Source organism: Callithrix jacchus, chromosome 14 (assembly GCF_049354715.1).
Source record: "Callithrix jacchus isolate 240 chromosome 14, calJac240_pri, whole genome shotgun sequence".
Lineage (NCBI taxonomy): Eukaryota > Metazoa > Chordata > Mammalia > Primates > Cebidae > Callithrix > Callithrix jacchus.
The window spans coordinates 6,087,795-6,112,604 of NC_133515.1; the positions used below are offsets into that span (position 1 = coordinate 6,087,795).

Consider the following 24,810-nt stretch of genomic DNA (forward strand, 5'->3'; position numbering starts at 1 on the left):
TCTCCCCACCCCTCTATTACTTTGCCCCAGGGAAAATAAAAGATGACTGCTCAGATAGCTAGGTGGGGAGGGAAAACTAGTCCCGTGTAGGCCAATGGACCCCTCCATCCCCTTGGGAGTGATAAGCCACATGCAGGTTACAAAATCCCACAGCTCCGGCTGATGGGGCTGCACTCCTACAGGGCTGAGGGAGGCTTTCTCTGGTCTGAGGCTGCCATGGCTGGGCGGGATAACCTGCCTCCTGGTGGGATTTGCATTAATAACTCACTTAGTTCGCAAATCTAAAGCCATGTCCTCCAGCCCAGCCCTCTAACATCATAAAAAGGATATTTGGGTTCCTGTTGCCACTCCTTTGTTTTATTTCTCAGAGCCCTCAAACAGACCCCAGGTTTCCTGTCCCCTTCAATCTTGCCCTTTCTTGAGTCCCCATTGCATTTTGTGGTATATCTCTAGGATGATCTTTCATTTTTTCAGTAGTTACCTCCATATTTCCTTCCCACCCCCCTGCATTTAAAAAAAATTTTTGTAAATGGGATCTTACTGTGTCACCCAGGCTGGAGTGCAGTGGTGCACTCATAGCTGCTGTAGCGTTAAACTCCTAGGCTCAAGCAATCTTCCTGCCTCTGCCTCCTAAGTAGCTGAGACTACAAGAGCACATGACCATGCCCAGCTAACTTTTTTGTTTTTTTATAGAGGCGGGGGGCTTACTTTGTTGCCCAGGCTGGTCTCAAACTCCTGGCTTCAAGCAATCCTTCCACTTCGGCCTTCCAAAGTGCTAAGATTGCAGGTGTGAGCCACCATGCCTGGCCTCCTTCCCTTACCGAGAACTAAGAGAAGACTCCGGAGACAGAGGAGAAAACAATGGCAAGGCCACGTGATGCCTGTTTACTGGAGGAGGAAGACAAGGCTCCATCAAGGGCACCATTTCTGTGGGGAAGGTATGGGGCAGACTCACAAGCCCAGTGTCTGCCCCCTTTGTGGGAGACATGTTTCAGCATCCGTTCCTCCTTCTTTTAGGAAAAGTGCTTGAATTTCATTTTCATGAAACCACCCTCCTTGCTCTCATCCATGCATTCTATTCCCAATATTAGGGGTAGACAAGTGACTTAAGGCTGGGCCAATTAGCGTTCTGACTCTTGGTCAAATCAGGGTGAATCCTGAGTCATTTGTAAACTGCAAGGAAAGGGCTTGCTTTGTTTTCTGTTGAATGCAGTGCTCAGAAAGCCGGACATGAAGCTGCTCTCTTGCCACAGTGAGGGCAAGAGAGGGGCCTGGCTGGAGAATAGTGCCAACAATCAGGAGTGGAGCTGGAAGAGGGGGAGCAAGGAGCCCCAGACATCTCGGGAGCCCTGAATTCACCTCAGGATTTAACTTCCCTGCTGCTCGGCCAATAACTTCCTTTCTTCCATGACTAATTTGAGTTGAGTTTTTAGTTTTTGCAACTAAAACAGTACTGACTAATACACCCTTAGGTAAGAGTAGAGCAAGAATTTCCAATGTCTCTTTTCTTCATCCTGAAATTTGGTGAGGATATCTAAGGTTCTTTTGTTTTTTAAAAAGAATTCTGTTGCAATGAAAAGTTTCAAGCCATATTTTTCCATTTCTTCAAAATGTTTTAAGTGCATTATCTACTGGGCACAAACTTATCTCTGTAGGCCTTCTGTCATGGTGCTCTGTGCCACTTGATAAGGGGCTGGTATCTAGACTATATGAAGAACTCTTAAAACTCAGCCGGGTGTGGTGGATCATGCCTGTAATTCCAGCACTTTGGGAGGCCGAGGGGGCGGATCACCTGAGGTAAGGAGTTTGAGACCAGACTGGCCAGCATGTCAAAACTCCATCCCTACCAAAAATATAAAAATTAGCTGGGCGTGGTGACTCACGCAAAACTGAGGCAGGAGAATTGCTTGAACCCTGGAGTTGGAGGTTGCAGTGAGCCCAGATGGCATCACTGCACTCCATCCTGTGTGACAGAGTGAGACTCCATCTCAAAAACAAACAAACACAAACTCTTAAAACAATAAAAGACAAATAATCCAACTTAAAAATTAGAAAAGGGCCAAGTGTGGTGGTACCTCAACTTCTCAGCACTTTGGGGGGTTGAGGTGGATAGATTGTTTGAGGTCAGGAGTTTGAGACCAGCCTGGGCAACATGGCAAACCCACATCTCTACAAAATACAAAAAAAAATAAATTTAGGCCAGGCGTGGTGGCTCATGCCTATAATCCCAGCACTTTGGGAGGCCGAGGAGGGTGGATCACGAGGTCAAGAGATCGAGACCACCTGGTCAATAAGGTGAAACCCCGTCTCTACTAAAAATATAAAAATTAGCTGGGCTTGGTGGTGCACGCCTGTAGTCCCAGCTACTCAGGAGGCTGAGGCAGAAGAATTGCTTGAACCCAGAAGGCAGAGGTTGCGGTGAGCCGAAATTGTGCCATTGCACTCCAGTCTGGGTAACAACAGCAAAACTCCTTCTCAAAAAAAAAAAAAAAATTAGTTGGGTGTCGTGGTGTGCACACGTAGTCACAGTAACCTGGAGGCAGAGATGGGAGGATCACTTGAGCCTACAGAGATAGAGTCTGCAGTGAGCTGTGACTGTGCTACTCCACTCCACCCTGGGCAACAGAGTAAGACCCTGTCTCAAAGAATAGTAAGAAAGAAAGAAAGAAAAATAGGAAAAGAATTTCTTCTTTCTTTCCTTTTTTTTTTTTTATATTGAGACAAGGTCTGGCTCTGTTGCCCAGGCTGGAGTGCAGTGGCGTAATCTTGGCTCACTGCAACATCTGCCTCCTGGGTTCAAGCGATTCTCCTGCCTCAGCCTGCTGAGTAGCTGGGACTACAGGCACGTGCCACCACACCTGGCTAATTTTTGTATTTTTAGTAGAGACAGGGTTTCACCATGAGTTATGAACTCCTTTCTTCAAGTGATCCGCCTGCCTCAGCCTCTCTAAGTTGGGATTACAGGTGTAAGCCATCACGCCTGGCCTTGTTTTGTTTTGTTTTTTGAGACACAGTCTTGCTCTGTTGCCCAGGCTGGAGTGTAATGGCTTGATTTTGGCTCACTGCAACCTCCGCCCCCTAGGTCCCAGCGATCCTCCTGCCTCAGCCTGCTAGGTAGCTGAGACTACATATGAGGCACCACCACACCTGGCTAATTTTTTCTTTTTCGTTTTTATTTTTATTAGTGATGGGGTTTCACCATGTTGGCCAGGCTGGTCTTGAACTACTGACCTCAAGTGATCTGCCCACCTTGGACTCCCAAAGTGCTGGGATTACAGGAGTGAGCCACTGTGCCCAGCTTTTCTTTTTTTTTTTTAATAGAGATGAGTACAATGGACTTTAGGGTCTCAGGGGAAAGGGTGGGAAGGGGGTGAGATAAAAGATAGTGTACGCTGCTCAGCTGATGGGTATACCAAAATCTCAGAAATCACCACTAAAGGACTTATTCATGTAACCAAACACCACCTGTTCCCCAAAAACCTATTGAAAAAGAAAAAATAAAAGAAAACTCACATAAGTAAATAAATAGAGGCCAGGCCCGGTGGCTATTGCTTGTAATCCCAACACTTTGGGAGGCCAAGGTGAGCAGATCACTTGAGGTCAGTAGTTCAAGACCAGCCTGACCAACATGGAGAAACTCTGTCTCTACTAATAATACAAAACTTAGCTGGGTGTGGTGGTACACACCTGTAATCCCAGCTACTTGGGAGGCTGAGGCAGGAGAACTGCTTAATCCCGGGGCGGGAGGGGGCAGTGGAGGTTGCAATGAGCCAAGATCTCACCATTGCACTCCAGCCTGGGCAACAAGAGCGAAACACCATCTCAAAAATAAATAAGTAATATATAAATAGAGATGCGACCTGGCTGTGTTGCCCAGGCTGGAGTGCAGTGGCTATTCACAGGTGTGATCATAGTGTACTGTGTAGCCTCAAGACTCTTGAGTTCCAGCAGTCCACCCACCTCAACCTCCTATGTAACTGGGGCTACAGGCTATAGCTAAATTACCCAGTTCCTTAGTCCTTCTTCATCTCCGATGGTGAATACAGAGCATGGCAGCCCCCTCTCAGGAAGTCATAGATCTTCATGGCTGGGAGGCACTATAAAGTCACCCACTTCTGCCCCTCGTTTACATATAAGGAAACAGTCCTACAGAGAAGGCATGCCTTTTTAAGTCACACATTTGAGAAAATAAATATCTCCTCACACATTTAAGATTGCTATTACATCCTTTTCTCTAGAGCTTTGCTTTTCTTTTGAGACAGAGTATTGGTCTGTCGCCAGGCGCCAGGCTGGACTCTGCTCACTGCAACCTTCGCCTCCCGGGATCAAGCAATTCTCCTGCCTCAGCCTCCCAAGTAGCTGGGACTACAGACCCGCGCCACCAAGCCCAGCTAATTTTTATATTTTAGTAGAGATGGGGTTTCACTATGTTGGCGGAGATGGTCTCGATCTCTTGACCTCATGATCCACCTGCCTCAGCCTCCCAAAGTGCTGGGATTACAGGCATGAGCCACTGCGCCCAGCCTGAGCTTTGCTTTTCTTTTAACCTTTCATCCACTCAGAATGCTCATCTGGACCCTCTCCAATTTCTTAACATCTTTTTCTTTCTTTCTTTTTTTTTGGAGATGGAGGCTTGCTTTGTCACCCAGGCTGGAGTGAAGTGGCACAATCTCGGCTCACTCTAAGCTCTGCCTCCCAGGTTCAAGCGATTCTTCTGCCTCAACATCCCAAGTAGCTGGGATTACAGGCACCCACCACCATGCCCAGCTAATTTTTGTATTTTTATTAGAGATGGGGTTTTGCCATGTTGGTCAAGCTGGTCTTGAACTCCTGACCCCAAGCAATCCACCCACCTTGGCATCCCAAAGTGCTGGAATTACAGGCATGAGCCACTGCGACTGGCTCAACATCTTTCTTAAGTGGGCCCAAGGTTTGGGGAGAAATGCACCATAGAGATATTTGTTAGATGTTGAACATGTGCTAGATAAGGCATCTGTGGAGGTTAATTTTATGTGTCAGTTGGACTGGGCCATGGGGTGCCCAGATATCTGGCTGAACATTACTCTGGGTGCATCTGTGAGGGTGTGAGTGGGATTCGCATTTATGCTGGTGGAGCATTTATGTTGGTGGAGCGAGTACATCAGGCTGCCTCCCTAACGTGGGGGGTCCTCCTCCATCAGCTGAGGTCCTTAATAGAACAAAAGGCTGAGTTGGAGGGAGCTCCTCCTGCATGACTGACTTTCAAGTGGTGACATCGGCTTTCTTCCTGCCTTTGGACTTGAACTGAAACATCAGCTCTTCTTGGATCTTGAGCCTGCTGGCCTTCAGACTAGAACTCACCGTTGGCTCTCCTGAGTCTTGGCTTGCTGACTCACCCTGCAGAACTTGGGACTTGTCAGCCTCCACATTTGTATGAGCCAATTCCTTGTAATGTCTCTTTCTATATATATACATATATCTCCACATCCTATTGTTCCACTTCTCTGGAGAACCCTAAATAATATAGCATCATTCCAAGAGCAGCAGAAATGTTAGTGCTTCTGAGGAATTACTGTAAAGGGTACCTGAATAGCAGCACGTGCTATCAGCCCCCGTTTTCTGTTGTCCGCTGTTGCCTGTTCCCTCCCCACCCTTTGGGTTGATTTCAGGATAGAGATATCGGGTGGGACTGGGGTTGGGTGTGCAGTTACCCAGAACAGCCAAGATGTGTGCAGGCTGTGTCCCAGGAGCATCAAGCACTGCTCAAGCTGCTTGGAAAAGAAAACAAAATCGGGAAACTGAGGAGTTGGGTGGGCAATGGAATGGAGCAGGAAGAAAGGGGCAAGGGTAGAAGAAAAGCAAAAGAATCCCTGAGACAGGGCCAGTGTAAACAAGGCTTCATTTGACTACTGTTTGAGAGTGGGTGAGCCTGACTTCAAGGCCAATTTCTTTTCAAAGATAGGACACTGATTTTCTTCAAGAAGGTAGAACTAGTAAGTGGCCTCATGCCATATCATCACAAAAAGGGAAGGGCTGGGGGAGACAGAAGGGGCAGCCACGGCCTCCAAGTGATGTAGGCCTCACCCTTGTGCTCACATGTCCCAACCACCGTGGTGCCATCCCTGAATCCCAGACCCTACATGTAACCATCCTCTGCCTGGGCCATAGAAGGAAGCTCCAGGTCCTTTGCGACAGTTAAGGGAAATGGGCATGATCTAAACTGGGCAAAAGAGAGTCATCCTGGCCGGACGCAGTGGCTCACGCCTATAATCCCAGCACTTTGGGAGGCCGAGGTGGGTGGATCACGAGGTTAAGAGATGGAGACCATCCTGGTCAACAAGGTGAAACCCCATCTCTACTAAAAATACAAAAAATTAGCTGCGCATGGTGGTGCGCGCCTGTAGTCCCAGCTACTCGGGAGGCTGAGGCAGGAGAATTGCTTCAACCCAGAAGGCAGAGGTTGCGGTGAGCTGAGATCATGCCATTTCACTCCAGCCTGGGTAACAACAGCGAAACTCCGTCTCAAAAAAAAAAAAAGAGAGAGTCATCCTGGTACTTTAAAAAGGAGCCTAGTGTGAGCCCCAGACTGCTGGGCCATCTTCACCACCTTTGGGGAGAGATGACCTGAGCAGACACACAAAGCAAAGAAATGGAGTGAGACTGACTTTGTGTCATTGTTTGAGTCCCGGGACCCAGCCAAGTCCCCCAGACTACCCTGAACTTTTCAGTTGTGGAAACCAATAAATTCCATTTAGTTAAGAAAGTTTCAGTTCTGTGTCTTGCAGCTGTGAGCATTCTGACAATAAATTTGATGTTCCGGGCCCTTTTGGGCTAGATCCATGAACTAATTGCTTGTCATGCACCTCCAGTGGGAGGTGCTGCTCGAAACACCAACTCAGTGTTCCCCAAAGCCACACCCTTCCTTTCCTGCTCTCATACCACTGTGACCACACCACGATCTCACGAAAGCCTGCCCATTCTCCAAGGCCCAGATTAAGTCTCTCCTTTAGGAAGTGTTCCTTGGGTGTTACCCAAACCTGAGGAAAGAGGTTTCCTCTTTCCTGCTGGCTGAACTGGAAGGCCCTAGAGGGCAAGGATCACATGTGTTAGTATCTCTGCATCCTCCACAAAGCACTTATGTTCAGTATATTTGCTGAATGAATGTTACATAAAAAAGGATGAACCAGCTGGGTGAGGTGCCTCACACCCATAATCCCAGCTCTTTGGGAGGCCAAGGCAGGCAGATCACCTGAGGTCAGAAGTTCTAGACCAGCCTGGCCAACATGGTGAAATCCCCATCTCTACTAAAAATACAAAAATTGGTCGGGTGTGGTGGTGGGTGCCTATAATTCCAGCTACTCAGGAAGCTGAGGCAGGGAGAATTGCTTGAACCCAGAGGTGGAGATTGCAGTGAGCCAAGATCGTGCCACTGCACTCCAGCCTGGGTGACAAAGCAAGACTCTGTCTCAAAAAGAAAAGCATGACTCCTGGCCTAATGGACTGATAAGGTAAACAACAAGAAAGACACGGGTCTGTACACATAATAGAAATTGGGTATATACCAGCCTGGGCAACATGGCAAGACTCTGTCTCTACAAAAAATAAATTAGCTGGGGGTAGTGGCTCATACCTATAGTCCCAGCCACCGGGAGGCTGAGGTGGGAGGATCGCTCGAGCCTGGGAGGTTGAGGCTGCAGTGAGTCATGATTGCAACACTAGACTCCAGCCTGGGCGACACAGCAAAATCCTGTCTCCAAAAAAAAAAAAAAAAAAGAAAAGAAAAAAGAGCCAGGCACGGTGGCTCATAGCTATAATCCCAGCACTTTGGGAGACTAAGGGGGGTGGATCATGAGGTCAAGAGATCAAGACCATCCTGGCCAACATAGTGAAACCCTGTCTCTACTAAAATACAAAAATTAGCTGGGTGTGGTGGTGTGCACCTGTAATCCCAGCTACTGGGGAGGCAGAGGCTGGAGATCTGCTTGAATTGGGGAGGTAGAGTTTGCAAGGGGGCCGAGATCACAACACTGCACTCCAGCCTGGGCAACAGAGCAAGACTCCATCTCAAAAAATAAGTAAATACAAATGAATAAGGGACATTCTTCCTTTATTGAAATAAAACTCATCCGCCACCCCAAGGTTATTCTTGAAATTCTTGAAGGAAACTCTCCACCAAGAGTGATGGCACTAGACATATACTGAGAGACCCCCAAGAGGGAAGTGAAGCCACGGGGGCATCTGGGCTAAATAGTTTATCTTGACACATAGGGAGGCCCTTTACAGGGCTAGCTGCCATTTTCCACCCAGATGGGCCAAGAACCTTCCAAACAGGGCAGCCTGCAGGCCCTGCACCCTTCAGGCCCCATTCTCAGATAACCATACAACCCATTAAGCCAGATGGACTCACAGCTGTCTCTAGAAAGTTCTTCATTACCTGACTCCTCAGACACAGGGTTGGGCTGAGGGGCCTCTCTCTCACCTTGAACATCTTATGAAGCCCCTTACCACCCACTGTGTTGCTCTCCCAAATCAGCTGAAGGAGGTGGCTGGTCCCACATAAACCCTCCAGCTCTGAGACCAGCCAATCTCCCTGGACACTGCCCTCTCCCCCAGCAACAAAGCCAAAAATTTTCTGCAAAGCTTATAGTAAGGAACTGGTATCTTAATTCTTTTTTTTTTTTTTTTTTGAGATGGAGTCTTGCTCTGTTGTCCAGGCTGGAGTGCAATGGTGCAATCTCAGCTCACTGCAACCTCTACCTCCTGGGTTCAAGTGATTCTCCTGCCTCAGCCTCCCAAGTAGCTGGGATTACAGGCACCCACCACTGTGCCCAGCTAATTTTTGTAGTTTTAGTAGAGATGAGGTTTTGCCATGTTGACCAGGCTGGTCTCGAACGCCTGACCTCAAGTGATCTGCCCGCCCCAGCCTCCTAAAGTGCTGGGATTACAGGTATGAGCCACTGCGCCTGGCTGGTATCTTAATTCTTAAACCAGTGACCCTACTAAAGTGTCTTCATTTCAGGTGGATTCATTCAAAATGACATTTTCAGGCTAGGTGCGGTGGCTCAGGTCTGTAATCCCAGCACTTTGGGGAAGCTGAGGCAGGAGGATTGCTTGAAGCCAGTAGTTTGAGACCAGCCTGGGCAACGTGGTCAGGCCCCGTCTCTACCCCCGCAAAAAAAGACATTTTCTCTTCCTCCATGCACCTCCCAACTCCCATTAAAATGCCATTCCCTGCAAAAATGCAGGGGAAGAGGGAAGATTGTAGGCTATTTGAAAACAAGGCCATGAAGTTTGTCAGTTCCCTTGTGTCTCCCCACAGCACCTGTATTCCATTAGTGTAGTGCCCAAGAGCATGGACACCATGGGCAAGATGCAGGCTGAAGATCCTCTAGTCATCTTGGGAAAGATGCCCTCCTGCAGATGCACCACCTCTTCATGTGTCCCAGGGTCCTCTCCTTGTGGCCCTTCACATCTCATGGCTTCCAGTATGTTGGCCCCTCTTTGCCTGCACAGCTGATGCTACCTTCCAGCTGCCATGTGATGGGTGGACAGGGACTGGGGCTCCTGCATTGCATTCCTGACTCCAGCACATGGCTGAAACACTGGGCTCTCTCAACTGTGACTGCCCTCTTCCCCTTTGAGAGGTCCTGTCTCCCACTTCCGGCACCCTCACTTAACTGCCAGGCAGACCCCTTCCCATTGTCATGTTATTAAAATAAAGCTTCGTCCCACCCTTCCGTTCTTAAAATATGTCCAGGGCTCCCCCTGCTGTTAGTGCCTTAGATGAGCGCCTCTCGCCTATCTAACCTCTGCTTTCACCACGTCCCGGCCACAGTGTGCTTTTGCTCTTGCCATTCTCTCAGCAGGAGTGTCCCTACCTCAATTCACTCCCACATCAAGTGTGGCTCAAGCTGTGTCCTCTAGGAAGCCCTTCATTATCACTCAGCTCAGAACTGGCTCCCTTCTGGGCATAACACTTCTCCCAGCCAGCCGCCCACTTCATGTCTTTCTGTGGACAAGTCTATCTCCTGAACTAAGGACATAAAATCCTTGGAGACGGTCCCATCAGTCAGTGTATTTCCAATGGTGCCTAACAGTGCTTTGTCTGAATGGACATGAAATGAGAGAGAACACACTCCTAGCTTCCAAGAAAGATGTGTATTCTCCCTAGCAATAACAAAAGACACCTAAATGGGCCACTCCCTGAAGGGAGCTCTCAGTTCTTTTACCATGTAGGCAGAAGGTAGGAAGGTAGGTAGGAAGGAAGGGCGGGAGAAAGAGAGGGAAGGAAGAGAGGGAGGGAAGGAAGGGAATGAGGGAATGGGGGCAATCAAGGCCTGGCACTGCCCTACAGGAGGCTTACAGGTCACATTCCCAGACTATCTCCACCCCCATGCCTCTCCTAGTAAGATTCATTGCCTATGCTTTCAAAGAAAGTGCAGTTTCTAGGGAGTGATGGAAAATGTGAAATACACAAAATAAAAGGAGAGGAAAACACACAAATTATTAAATAAAATTTAAAAATAGGAAAGGCTGGGCATGGTGGCTCAGGCCTGAAATCCCAGCACTTTGGGAGGCAGAGGCAGGTGGATCACCTGAGGTCAGGAATTTGAGACCAGCCTGACCAACATGGAGAAACCCTGTCTCTACTACAAATACAAAAAAGTAGCCAGGTATGGTGGCACATGCCTGTAATCCCAGCTACTCACTAGGCTGAGGCAGGAGAACTGCTTGAACCTGTGAGGTGGAGGTTGCAGTGAGCTGAGATCATGCCATTGCACTCCAGCTGGGGCAACAAGAATGAAATTCTGCCTCAAAAAAAAAAAAAAAAAATAGAAGGGGGAAAAAAGTGCAGTTTGTTGTGCAAGCTAGAGCCCAAAGAAGTCTATTTTCTCCCACAGGATAGCTAGAGTTCCAGAGCCACTTTCTCTTCTGTAGCCCACCAGAGGAAGCAGCGTGAAGAGCTCAGGGTTTGAAGGCTGGACCTTGGTCAGGAGTCAGCTGTTTCTAGCTGTTCCAGAAAGACCTAGAAACTTCCTGTGTGAAAATAATCAGGATTAGGAAGCTCTGGGGGTGAAAATGCCATACACAGAGCTGGCCCACGTCAAGTCCCTTCTAACTATTTTAAATTAGGGCCTTAGCTGGGCGTAGCAGCTCATGCTTATAATCCCAGCACTTTGGGATGAATCACCTGAGGTCAAGTTCAAGACCAGCCTGACCAACACGGTGAAACCCCTGTCTCTACTAAAAATATCAAAAAAATTAGCCAGGAATGGTGGTGCACACCTGTAATCCCAGCTACTCAGGAGGCTGAGGCAGGAGCATCATTTGAACCCAGGAGGTAGAGGTTGCAGTGAGCTGAGATCAAGCAACTGCACTCCAGCTTGGATGACAGAGTGAGACTCCGTCTCAAAAAAAAAAAAAATTAGAACCTCATGAATGTCTCCTTCTTCTCTGAGACAAAGGGAACAAACCACATCAGGAAAATTATGACAGAAAAATGACAGGAAATGACAGGCGGCCATTGGCATTTCCATTCTTATTTGTGGTTTCTGGGTTTTGTTTGCTTTCCTTTTTAATTTTTTTCCTAGAAAAAAAAAATACAACCAGGAGAATTTATATGACAAACTATCAGTGTCAGGATGACAGAGGAAAAGAGAAAGAAGGGGAAGGCCAGAGGCATGGGAAGTGAATAAAAAGTGGGTTTCGGATCACATGGAATGGTCCACAGGGTCATGTACAGGTCCTCAGGAGATGACCAGTCCCTTTGGCATGCATGTCTGGTGCCTGGTCTTCTGGTCTGCCTGCTCAGACACCCATGGACAGAGATAGCTGGCCACATGTAAACCTGCCAACAACAAACTCAGGATTTTACAGAAAGATGTAGTTCAGTTCCTTGGCTTTATGGTCAGACATCACACAGCAGGCAGCCAGCAGCCTTTCTTGCCTGAGAGCGGAGTCCAGAAGAGCAGGAGAGTCACCTTTGAAGACACTCTGGCATCACAGCAGTGAACTGCAAGCAGCCACCCGCTCATGTGCAGATGTGGCCCTCATCACCCATGCAGGCATCTGTCCAGACATCCCCAGTCAATCTGGCCAAAGGATGGGACATGACAGTCCCTTTCTAGCCACAGCTTCATAGTGTTGTCCATTCTCCAGTCTTGCTTGAACTGCCTATTACCTTAAAGATTGGAGGAGATTGGAATCCATTTCCTTTTCAGCTCAGCAATGGACGTTCATTTCCAAGAAGCAAGTAACTTAACAAGGACAGCTGGCCATCTGGATCTACACTGAAGGTCTTTCAAGTTTCATCCACTTTATACGCAGAGCTCAGGGCAGAAAATTCAGCCAGAGCCAGAGCAAACAGCGTGGCCAGGGTGATGGCTGAGAGAGAAAGTGCCAGCAGCACACTGCAAGGCCAGAGTACATTCAAGAGAGGGAGAGGGGCATGCGGCAGGTTGGAGTCTAGGGCAGCGTTGAGTCTGAAGGACACAGCCCGGCCTGCTGGGCTGACAAGGTGGGTCTGATGCCTCAGGTGACGGAGCCCCACTGGTTGTATTCCTATGTGGAGGGTGGTGGGTTTCTGCCCTGTTGTGGCCCCTGTTCCTGAACTGAGGCCAGGTTCCATCTCAGTGCTGCAGTCCTGAAGAGCACCACGCTGGCCCGCCAGCCAGGCCACAGTCCTTAGCCCCTCTGGGTTCCACAAGAAGGCCCCAGGGAGCGATAGTCGCTGGGAGGGAAGGGGCCAGGGAAGGGAGGCTGCATTCTGCTGGGAGAGACTCAGGGAGGGACTACCATGGGCTTGGAAGAAGCTACGGCCCAAATATTGCAGAGCCAAAAGGAATGGGATACATTTCTAAAAAGTGACAACAGTCTTGTCCCTATTTTAAAAACAGAATAGTGTTGCTGTTGCCTGGTTTTGTTTTTTTTCCTTTTAAAACCACTCACATTTAAAAGGTGAAAGGGCTGGGAGATGTAGTCCCCTTTACTTTCATCCTTGGTAGGCACCAGGAGGCCTCGGTCTCATGCTGACTCCTGCTCTCCTTGTCTGGGCTCCAGTCACACAAAGCAAGGCCAGGGAGGGTAGCAACTGTTCTGCCTTCCCAACAGCAATTCCCTCTCCCCATAAAACCAGGGCATAAGTGAGGAGAAGTCCAAAGAGTAAAGTGCACAGAACTCCCCGGAGCAGTTGGCCTGGGGGTGGGTCACTCCGAGAAGGAAGAGGGCTGGGGGCATTGGCCCAGAGCCACAGCTGTGAAACAAACACTGATCCCTGTGATGTGAGCCTGCAAGCCACAGTCCCCTTTCCCTTGGGCCCTCTGACACTTCTTCCTGGGACTGTCCACTCTCAGCAGCTCTCCAAGGAAAGTCTCGGTCCCAAAGATCCATCCTGGGGGAAACTTGGATGACCTTCCCTGGCTGCTAATGACTCGTGAACGTGAAGGGAGCAGGATGTGGCAGAAGGGAAACAGTGCATTATAGAAAACCAGTGGACCCCCAGTTCTGAGAGCAGGGATACTCGAATAACTTCCTCTCCTGGGGAAGGTTTGGAGAACATGGAACCAGTGAGGCCTGCTGGGGAAAGGAGCTCCTCTGGGTGCAAGAGGAGTTGCAGAGTTGGGGAAAGGGCTGCCAAGGAAGAGAGCCCAAGGCTGGCATTATGGTGTGTAGGCAGGAGGTGGCTGGAACTGGTTGATGACCTCATATTCCGCTGGGTAGGGCTCGTTCTCCTCCATCTCAGAGAGCAGCTCCAGAGCCTGCTCCTCTTCCTCTGTGGGGTAGTGGCGAAGGAGGTTGGCTGCTGTGGCCAGGATTGAGGCTCCACCAGCTCCTGCCACCAGGTAGAAGCTAACAGCGAAGGTGACATAGACCTGGGATCCATGGTACTTCTTATGCTGCTGCTGCTGGGCCAGGATGAGTTCAGAAGCCCAATAAGAAAAGCCAATGACAGTAGCACACTGCAGGACTAGGGGACAGATGGACAGCACAGAAGGGGGATTAGAGGGCACTCTACCAACAAGATGCTTGAGGACCCAATCGCAGCCTCACTACCCAATCCCCATTCTCAGAGAACCTGCCTGGGCCCAGACCCAGCAAGGAGGAGCTCTCTTGGCCATGGGATTCCTGGCCTGAGGCTGGGGACAGCAGTCTGACCTGATGTAGGCCAGATTCCCACTGTCTTAAGGAACAAATAGGGTCATGCAGCTTTGGGAGCTGGAGTGGGCACACCACAATTCAAACCAACACAGCAAAGCAGGCATGAGGGAGGACAGCAGCCACATATAAGAAAAGGCTGGTCTGTAGGGAAGCAGGAAGGTGGAGAGGAGAGAATCTGACCAGGAGCTCCAGAGGAGACAGGGGAGACAGCCTGGTTCCTTCTTCACTCATGCCGGTCTAAGCTCAGCTGGGCTTCAAATACCATTTTTAGAGAGCTGTGAGCTTCCTTGCAGAATTTCTAGCAACATTTCCTCTCTACAGCTGGGCTGAGTGGTTTGTGATCCTGGCAAGTTAGCAGCTAGACTAGAGCAGGCTGCTGATACCCTGACACTCTGGGAAAGGCTGGAGCTTTGCACATGAGCTCCTGGAAGGGTGTCTGCTCACAGAGCCCCCACCAGCAACTCCAGACAGGATGCCCCCACCCTGTGGCAGTTCCTCCCCCACCGTGAGGGGGACCTGGGCTTACCAGTGAGGATATGGGCGAAGGCATAGCGACGGGTGATCTTCAGGGCGGGATGCTTGGGGCCAAAGACATCCAGAAGGAAAGCGGAGAGACTACACAGAATGCCTAGGAAGCAGAAGGCAGCGATGACCCTCAGGAGCAGCACTGTCTGGGGATTCATGCAGAAATCTGTAGGAGGAGAACCAAATCTTCAAGGACCCATGTAACACCTGGTGCAGGAAATCTCAACCTAGAAGGGGCTTGATCCCGTCCACCACAGTCCTGGGGAGCCAGGGAAGTTCTGGAGGATACTCTCTTAGCTCTTGCTCCTAGGTGGTCTGCAGGGGAGCTGGAACAAATTCCACATTAGCAGACAGAAGCCCTGGGCCACTGCTCTCCTGTACCTCAAGGCCTCCTCTTTCCAAGAAGACAAGCCTAAGTGCAGGATTCTACTTCACTGTATCTGCCGTGCCCTTCTAACCATTTTTAAAGACACTGACAATTAACCTGACATGTTAATGCATTCTGCTAAAGGAAAGGCCTGACTTCTGAGCTAAGACAGCCAGAGAGGCTAAGACCACAGGTCAATTAATGTTGATTGTCCATTTACTCACTCATTCATTGTCTTTTTGTTCCAAAAAGAAGTTGAACTTGAAGACCTGTGCTAAGTGAAATCAACAAAATGTAGGACAAATATTTTACAATTCCACTCACACAAGATACCTAGAATAGTCAAATTTATAGAGACAGAAAGTATAATAGTGGTTGCCAGGGGAACAGTAAGTGATTTAATGTACACAGAGGTACAGTTTGAAATGATGAAAAAGTTTTGGAAACAGTCATGATGCTTGCACAACAATGTTAATATGCTTAGTACCACTGAATCGAACACTTAAAATGGTTACCACTTTGGGTGGCTGAGGTGGGAGGTTTGCTCGAGGCCAAGAGTTTGAGTCTTGCCTGGGCAAGACAGTGAGACCCCATCTCTCTGAAAAAAAAAATTGCTGGGCATGGTTACGCATGCCTATAGTCTTAGCTCCTTTGGAGGCTGAGGCAAGAGGATTGCTTGAGCCCAGGAGTTCGGGGTTATAGTAAGCTATAATCACACCACTGTACTCCAGCCTGGATGACAGAGTGAGACCCTGTCTCTTAAAAAAATAAAAGGTTAAAATGCTAAGTTTTATATTATGTATATTTTACCATAGAAAAAAAGTGAAATCAAGAGGAAGAAAGAAGTTGCAGCAGTTTAGAGAAATGTGTAGCTACAAGAAAGTATTACATAATTAGAAAAGAGGGTAGACTATACTGTCACATTGAGTTTTGCTCCCTCCCCAAACCCTACAACAAGAAAAGAATTTTTTTTAAAGGCATAAACCCATACAAAAAGAAACAGAGGTGTAAAACAAGGTTCTGAAAACTGGGAAGTAAAGGGCATAGCACCACCTAGAAGAGACTCAGCAGAGCTGGGGAACAAGCCAGCAATGGGAAAAGCTAGGAAACAACCACATTTATGCCACAAAAGCCCCAGAAGCCTTGGAGAGTGCCAATGTGCACACGTCAAGGGCATAAATGAAGGAAAAGGAAGAGACTGAAAGGAAAGACACAGTACTCATGGAGTCCCTGAGAGTCATGGTGCAGGGAGAGCCCATGACGACATCACGCACCAGACACACAGAGCAACTTGTATTTCCCTCCAGTACTTTAGCTATTCTTTTAAAAAAACATTTCAACTAGAGGACACTGCTGTCCTTTGATAACTATGCAAACTGCCATAGCTCCCAGAAGCATAGGGTAGAATAAAGGTTGAAACAAAAAGAAACCAGGCTATGATTAGTATTTTAAGCTTTAATAAAAAGTAGGAAATGGGGCCGGGCAGGGTGGCTCATGCCTGTAATCCTAGCACTTTGGGAGGCTGAGGAGGGTGGATTACCTAAGTTCAGGAGTTCGAGACCAGCCTGACCCAATATGGTGAAACCCCATCTCTACTAAAATTTAAAAAATTAGCCAGGCATGGTGGCATGTACCTGTAGTCCCAGCTACCTGGGAGGCTGAGACAGAAGAATTGCTTGAACCCAGTGGGCAGAGATTGCAGTGAGCCAAGATCATCACGCCACTGAACTCCAACCTGGGCAATAGAGCAAGATTCCATCTTAAAAAAAAAAAAAGTAGAAAATGGGGCTTTAACTTCCTCTCCCTTCTCTGTTATAGCCACTGGCAAGTTCTTTTATTTGGGCCATGGATCACCAAGTGATTTAGGAAAATTTGGAAAGGGCTGGCAAAACTCAAGCTTGATAGGGTCCTTTCCTGAACTTGATCTCACGCTGAGATGGTGTGGGGTGTGATCATCAATCTCTAAGGCATACCCAAACCACTGTGGCACTGGCTGAAACCATGTCCCCAGGTCCTCAGAGAGTCTGAGTTCTAGGTCTGGACGAGGGCCTAGGAATCTGGATTTTAACAAGAAGCCCAGGTAATCTCCATGCAGGTGATCCATGCCCCACACTTCAAGAAACACTGGTTCCAGAACTCAGAGGAAGGTGGACTGATGAGGGAAAGTCCAGGAACCTGGAGAGGGGACCCAAACCCAGCAAAGCTGTCTCAGCCCATCAGACGCTGGCATCACAGGTTCTGGGTAGAGGGAAGCCCTGTGCCTTTGGGATTGAGCTTACATACCCTGCCTCAGACTCAAGAGTTTGCCTGGCAGAAACTGGCTGGGCCCAGATAAGGCTCATATGCCTCTGTTTGGCTTTGGGTCACCCACCAAGCAGCCCTCAGAGCTATCTTTCATGATCTCTTGTCTGCTGACTATGTTTTGGGCTCAAGCATCCTGCCTGGGTAACTGCCTACTTCTAGAAACCCTGCCTGTGTGTGAGGCCTGCCAGCAACTGGAACCAGCCTTCACTGAACCCCTGCAGAGCCGTAGTGCATGGGGCCTCGCTGAAAGAAAAGCTCTAGGAGACAGGGGCTATCTCCTGACTTTATTTTAAATATTATTAAAAGCTGAGAGAGTTTTTCTTGGGGTCCACATGGCATGCGGCAGGGATGGGGCAGTGTTCTTATAGTGCTTCCGAGAATAACCTGCCGGAGGTCACATGCGGCTCTGCAGCAGGCCATGTCAGATTCCACTCACATTACTAATGAAGCCAGGCACTTGCAATGAGAAAAGTAATACAAGGGAGCTTCAAGGAGACTGTGTTGTTTCTTTGGCTGGATGATGAGCACAAGGATGTTTATTTTATTATCAGTAAAAATGAACATCCATGACATATACTCCTACTGTCTTATTTTCATTATACATGAATTTTAGTAATAAGGAGACATGCACATGATAAAAAGCTTCCTAGAGGATGTCCTTCTCCTTACAGATGCCCACCTGTTCCTCCCCAACATTGTTGGAGGGACCTTGTATACCCCTCCTGGGACTGCCTGTGTACACAGATAGGTCAAATGTGATCATCGTTAAGCCTCACTGTTCCCTTGGGGGATTTACCACACAGCTCCGATGAGGAGTTGGGGGCTCCAGGAGGTGAAGTGGCTTCCTCCCTGCCACATGCTGCAGAGTTAGATTCCAAACTACGGTCAGGCTCCCCTGTACTGTGCTGCTCAGAATGTATTTTTCCCTGGAGATAATCAATCAAATCCTAAAGAGTTGTGCATGATTGAGGGGGTCAGCAGCTAACAGGAATACTATTGGAGCCATCCTTGGAGCCAGCTGCTAAGCTCACTAGAGGAACAGTTTGAAGCATGAAATCTCTCAAACAAACAAAAAAAGGTTTGGGTCATTAAGTCCTCATATGAGGAATTATTGGGTAAAACCTATCAGGCACGATGTCTACGCTCCTGCAGCACTACCAACCATCAGAGCTTGCTCTTGGAAGTGGTCAGGACACCAGAAAGGCTCAGGACCTGGCACCCAATCCTAGCTCTAGCAGAGACTGCATTACTTTGAGCAAGTCCCTTGAGTGCGCCAGACCTCTGTTTTCTCATTGATCAAATGAAAACAATAGCATCTGCCCCACCCACCACCAGGGCACGCTGGGTCAGCTGATACCGTGCCCATGAAAGAGCAGCCACCTGTTCTGTTACTAACCTCGGCATGCCTTTCCTTCTTCTACCAAGACTTCCTTGACCACACGTCAGTCTGTGGATTGCAAAGCCTACTGAAGCCAGACTAAGGGCCTGCTCTACTAGTGTGACAATGTGATAGAGAGAAGGGGCTTTTGACCTAAAACTCCAACAGGTTTTGTTTCAGTGTAACTGCCTTTCTCCACTCCAAAGCTGTGAGTAAACCCTCAGGGTTAGTGAGAAAACCAAATGTGAACTTCCCTCTGGGTAATGTTAACAGATACCCCAGGGGCTTGCCCATGTAACAGGTGGGCTTTCCTCAGAGGGTCTTAGAGCACACAGGAAGAGGCAGTTATCGTAGACCGGCTTGGAGCCCAGCTCAGAGACTCTTCTGGAGTTAGTATCTCAGTGTCTTTCTCTTCTCCCTTCCTAGACATCAGTACATCAGGGAAGGCAACAAACACCTGCTCCCATGGGGGGATTGCCAAAGAAAACCCCCAAAGGTTAATTATGTAGGATTTTATCTGAGGCAAAAATGGCATGCAAGGCAGGACCCTAACTTGAAATTCAAGCCAGTGGTATAGTCTACGATGCCCTGGGTAGACACAGAACATGTCCTATTCTCCAACTGTGCTCTGGTCTGTTGATTTTAGTAAACACTTCTTGGCTGTGCCCCTCTAATCAGGGAAGTAGGTAGCTGTAATAGGATCCCGTGGAACTGACTTTGCTCAAGGTCACTGGTGAATCACCGGGCTAGATTTGTTTTGAAAGTCCTGCCTCTTCCTGTCTAGCTGCCCATTGCTCTAACCACTCCCAACCCAAACAGTTTATAGGCAGAAAGGCTAAAGGGACTTCTGTCCCACCCCCGTCCCTCCTTGCTGGAGTCCCTGTGAATTAGACACTTCCCCACTGCCCCAATCCCTCTTATGCAGCTGTGCAACCTGCTCAGCCTCTCCCCACCGTGACTTTTTTAGCTTCCAGATAGGCCTGTGATACAGGCCTCTAACAGGGCCCTCTAGTGCCTAGCCAGGTCATCCCACAGATACCAACAGGCCCCACAGAACCTGGCAGTGTCATTTGCCCCAGTCACCACCTGTCAGGCACATAGGCTCTCCCTGGAAGGCCAGTGACTACTGTCAATTGTGGTTCTCCCAACTTCCTCTCCCCAACTTCCTCATTCTCCAAAGATGCTTCCTGGGGCTGTTGCCAATGCCCTTTGCTGGCCACACTTGAGAGGCAGAAAGGCTCAGAAGAAATGACTATCTGAGGCCCCTCTTTCTGGGGCCACTGGGGGTCTGAGTCTATCTCCATCCAGGGCCAGGTTGAGAGCTGTGTGAGAAGCAGGCATCACTTGCAGGGGCAGTGGAGAAAAACCAGGATGGGGTCTTCTTTTTTTTTTTAGAGAAAGGGTCTCACTCTGTACCCAGGCTGGAGTGCAGAGGCATGATGATAGCTCACTGCAGCCTCAAATTCTCGGGCTCAAGTGATCCTCCTGGCCTCCTGCTTCGGCCTCCCAAAAAGCTGAGATTACAGGAGTGAGCCACTATGCTCAGCCCAGGATGGGGTCTTTGGAACCAGGTTTCATTGGCTAAAGCCTTTGAAGCTTTGTGAATGACAATGGGAGAGTGGCTTTGCCCTGGGATCACCAACTAGAGCCCCGACACTGAGGTGACGAAGTTATGATAAAAAGCACAGCTTTGGCTGGGCTTGTGATAAAACTCAATTAGAATAGGAAAGTGATAAGCCTTGAGTAGCTTTGATGGGAAATAAACTCGGAGCTCACTAAGGTGTTGTGGTAAGAGTATGGACCTTGGAGTCAGTGTCCTTTCGGATTAGCTGAACAAACTAACTAGCCTCCCTGAGCTGGGACCTTTGTGAAGTGGGGCTGATGACAGTACATACCAAATAAAGATGCTGTTTAGGAGGAAAAAAGCAGGCATGGGGTGTGATTAGCATAATGCCCAAGTGTGGCACTTGGGCAGGGGTTGAGAAATGGTAAGGCTGCTCCAGGGCCTGCTGGCTGCCCAACTCCCATCACCTGGAGAGACCTGGAAGGGTCTGTTCTCCCTCTGGAAATATCGATATGTGGCCAGGAGCCTGTAATCACAGCACTTTAGGAGGCCAAGGAGGGTGGATCACTTTAGGTCAGGAGTTCGAGACCAGCATGGTCAACATGGCAAAACCTCATCTCTACTAAAACTACAAAAATTAGCCAGGTGTGGTGGCACCTGTAGTCCTAGCTATTCAGGAGGCTGAGACAGGAGAACTGCTTGAACCTGGGAGGCAGAGGTTGCAGCGAGCCGAGATGGTGACAGCCTGGCAACAAAGACTCCATCTCAAAAAAAAAAAAAAAAAAAAAAAAAACTATATGCACCACATCTATGTTTGACGGCTCTACTCCCTCTTGAGACCAGGCTCCCAGGTCAGGACATCTGTTAGGCCCTGAGAATCACAACAGTCATACAGGATACTACCTGTCTGAAGGCCCACTGGGTACCAACAAGTACAAAGAAAAACAACAGAAGACGCAATCAGGGACCTCCGGATTCCTCACTAATTCTTCTACGACAGCTCATGAGGCACCACTGACAACACTCCTACTAATGGGCACAAAGTGTTCTTAGGAGATGGCCACAGGCAAGCAAGCAGAAACTATACATGGGTTAAGATCTCTAAGTATGTGAGCAAATGTAATGTAAAGGTTAAGAAAACATGCTCTGCAAAAGATGAAGTGGAGCCTGAATAATTTCTTTCTTTTCTTTTTTTTTGAGATGGAGTCTCATTCTGTCACCCAAGCTGGAGTGCAGTAGTGTGATCTGGGCTCACTGCAACCTCACTTCCTGGGTTCAAGCAATTCTCCTGCCTCAGCCTCCTGTGTAGCTGAGATTACAGGCACCAGCCACCAGGCCCGGCTAATTTTTGTATTTTTAGTTGAGATGGGGTTTCACCATGTTAGCCAGGCTGATCTTGAACTCCTGACCTTAGGTGATCCGCCTGCCTTGGCCTCCCAAAGTACTAGGATTACAGGTATGAGTCACTCCCAAGCACCTGGCCTGGCCTGAATAATTTCTTGGAAAGGGTAAATACACATGTAAACAAAGAAGACCTGCACCAAAAATTTACGTTTTTCTTTGAGACAGAATTTCGCTCTTGTTGCCCATGCTGGAGTGCAGTGGCTCACTGCAACCTCCTCCTCCCTGGTTTAAGCAATTCTCCTGCCTCAGTCTCCTGAGCAGCTGGGATTATAGGTGCCCACCACCATGCCCGGCTCAAAAATTTACATTTATTTATTTATTATTTTTTGAAACAGTTTCACTCTTGTTGCCCAGGCTGGAGTGCAATGGCGCGATCTCAACTCACCGCAACCTCCACCTCCCAGTTCAAGTGATTCTTTTGCCTCAGTCTCCAGAGTAGCTGGGATTACAGGAACGCACCACCACGCCTGGTGGCACTAATTATGTATTTTTAGTAGAGATGGGGTTTCTCCATGTTGGTCAGGCTGGTTTCAAACTCCTGACCTCAGGTGATCTGCCCGTCTCGGCTTCCCAAAGTGCTGGGATTACAGGCATGAGCCACTGTGCCCGGCCCTACTTTTATTTTTAACATGCCTTCAACAAAGATGCCCACCAAAGTGAAATAATTATGAGATTGTTCTTTATGACAGCTTTAGTAAAACAAAGGATAAAAACCATAAATGAGATAGCAACATCTTACATTGGCATCAACACATGTGGGATAGTCTCAGCTCTGCCACCCCCAACTGGGTAGCCCTGGGGAGATCATTCATTTTTCTGAGCCACAGCTAAGCACACCCCATGCCATGCTTGATTTCAGAGATCTAGTTTTCTAGATCTGATGGGTCTAGTAGTGGGAAGGTGGTATGTGTGCTTCAGAGAAAGCAAGTGCCGCGCAATGAGCTAGAAGAAAAACCACCAAGACTCACTCAAGCTTAATGCTCTTTGTGTGATCAGCAACATGACAGAGAAAAGGCTGCATGTCACAAGGCCTCTGTCATGTGCATAACTTTGGCTTTAACAAGCCGACCCAGAAAAGAGCATCATTAACGCAAAATCTGGAATCAAGCAGAAGCCCCCAACCTTCTACAAAATCACCCTACAGCCTCTAAAACGCAAGAGAGGTACAAAACAGTAAGAAAACACTCAGAGAAAGACAACAATTGGCCACAAGGATGAGGCTTTTCAGCCTAGACCTGCAGAAGCACAGTATGGTCCAATGCACAGACAGGAACTTGGACCTTTTCACCGAATCCCAGTGCTTGAATCCTTCAGGAGGTAACATGCAGATATCTAACAGGAAGTGCTTCTGATAGGCGGTTCAGTAAACCAGTTCAGAATGCATCACAGCCAGGGAATAGCACAGAGAGGATATAAGACCTTCAAAATGGTTCAAAAGACCTTGGGGTTGATGAACTATGCTGTTCTAAGGACTGTTTGGGGTCCATTGATTATTGCTAGGGTAAAAAGGTGTTAAGAGTCCAGTCCTGCCCTCACATTAGTTTTTACTGGAGATAATACTGGGCAGGATGAACTATGGGGGCCCCTAGGACCCTCCCATACTCTGTTGTCTATCTGGCTGGAAAGCATGATGATGAACAAAGCAACCTTGCCTCTGTCAGGCACACTTGTAATGGTTCCAAGAGCCAAATTCCAACTGTTGTACTGAGGGTGGCAATGGAACTGTTTTCTGATTACCTAAAATACCACAGATCCCTTTCTTCTCTAATACACATCCAATTACATAGAACTCTAAAATATCTTTTAAAACCCACTCAATATTAAAAGTTCCTTTTTCTCCATTAATCGGCCTGCCCCAAAGAAGGTTTCCCATATCCCACAGGTTCCTTAGAAGGGGCCAGCTAACTGTGATACCTAGCACCCGTATCTTTTCTTGATACACAGCATCCTTCCTCCAGCAGAATCCTAAAATAGCAGCAGTCAGGATTAACATGGCTGTGAGAAGTAGGTGCTTAGCTGAATAACATCAGAATTAATGAGGGGCCAGACCCCAAACAGAGCCACCTGGTGGGCAGGAACGCCAGGCAGGAATGGGGCCGTTTCCTTCAACCAAGTGTCTGGTCCCTGGCTATCTTTGCTTCAGCGGGAACCACATTCTGCCCCCCGCCGAGGCCTGAAGGGCCAGTGCGCAGCACCCTCACCTTTCAGCAGGTCCGGGTGCACATAGCCCAACACGTCGGAGACCCCCAGCTCCTGGCGGGAACAGGTGCCTCCGTGGATGTGCAACCAGGCGGGCTCGGCGAGGGCAGTGCACAGCGCCGTGATGGACAGGGCGCCAGGCAGGGCCGAGGCCAGGCTACGCTCCGGCTGCTTGGGCAGAGCGCTGCCTCCCGGGCTCCTCCGCCGGCGCCCGCCGGGCAGACCTGCGCCTCCGGGGGCGTACATGCCCGGGGCCGCCCGCCGTCGCTCCGCAGTCGTTGCTGGTTGCCGCCGACCTCCGCGGAGCGCGCAGAGCCTCACAGTTCGGTGGAGGAGAGCAACGCTCCGGGTACGCTGCAGGTGAGGCCGGCGCTGGGCTGTCAGGGTTGACACCAGAGGATGGGGGGTGGGACCCAGGGCTGACGGAGACGGGGAGGGCTGCGGGGATTCGGGGGGCGGGGACAGGAGACTCCGGAATGGGACTGCGGGACGACAACCGGAGAGGGCCAGAGGCCAGATGGGGTCTGGGTAGACTCGGGTGGGGGTTGGAGGGATAGGGGATCGGCTTCTGCTGGAGGAAAGACCCGCACTTAGGGTCTCGGCCAGAGGGTGTCGAGGGGCGGCGGACCCGGCTGGGCCGCGGGGATCGGGGACCGGTGATCAGGGACCGGCGGTTTGGGGTGCGACCCGTGCGGAGAAAACACCCTTCCCACGCCGCCCATTGTTCCTCACCAGTCAGCAGGCCTCTGGGCTGGGATCGCGCCGCTCAGCCCAGTCCTGGGCTTCTCGGCTGCCCGGGGCCGAGTGTTCCCAGGCCCCAATCCCGCAACGCCCGGACGGACAGACCCGGGTCCGATGAACTTCCGGCTTCCTACTCTTCTGCCTCCGCCTCCTCCGGCTGCCCGCCCCGTTCCCCGTGCGCGTCACAGCCTG

The 24,810-nt window shown here is 49.3% G+C and overlaps 1 protein-coding gene across 5 annotated transcripts; it reads right to left on the minus strand.

The window, feature by feature from the left end:
* Nucleotides 1–10,122: 10,122 nt before the first annotated feature.
* On the minus strand, nucleotides 10,123–24,750 carry TMEM127 (transmembrane protein 127). 5 transcript variants are annotated; one of them, XM_008980057.5, is made up of 4 exons: nucleotides 24,610–24,750; nucleotides 23,880–24,231; nucleotides 14,663–14,827; nucleotides 10,123–13,945 (listed from the first exon to the last, which is right to left on the minus strand). In XM_008980057.5, the coding sequence occupies exons 2-4, from the start codon at nucleotides 24,121–24,123 to the stop codon at nucleotides 13,638–13,640; spliced, it is 717 nt and encodes a 238-aa protein (XP_008978305.1). In that variant the 5' UTR covers nucleotides 24,124–24,231; nucleotides 24,610–24,750; the 3' UTR covers nucleotides 10,123–13,637. The 5 variants fall into 5 exon arrangements, with proteins under 5 accessions (XP_008978305.1, XP_002757424.1, XP_054100478.1 ...); XM_002757378.5 differs by having other exon boundaries at nucleotides 23,880–24,254; XM_078348604.1 differs by having other exon boundaries at nucleotides 11,522–13,945; nucleotides 14,663–14,764.
* Between the last annotated feature and the right edge of the window lie 60 nt (nucleotides 24,751–24,810).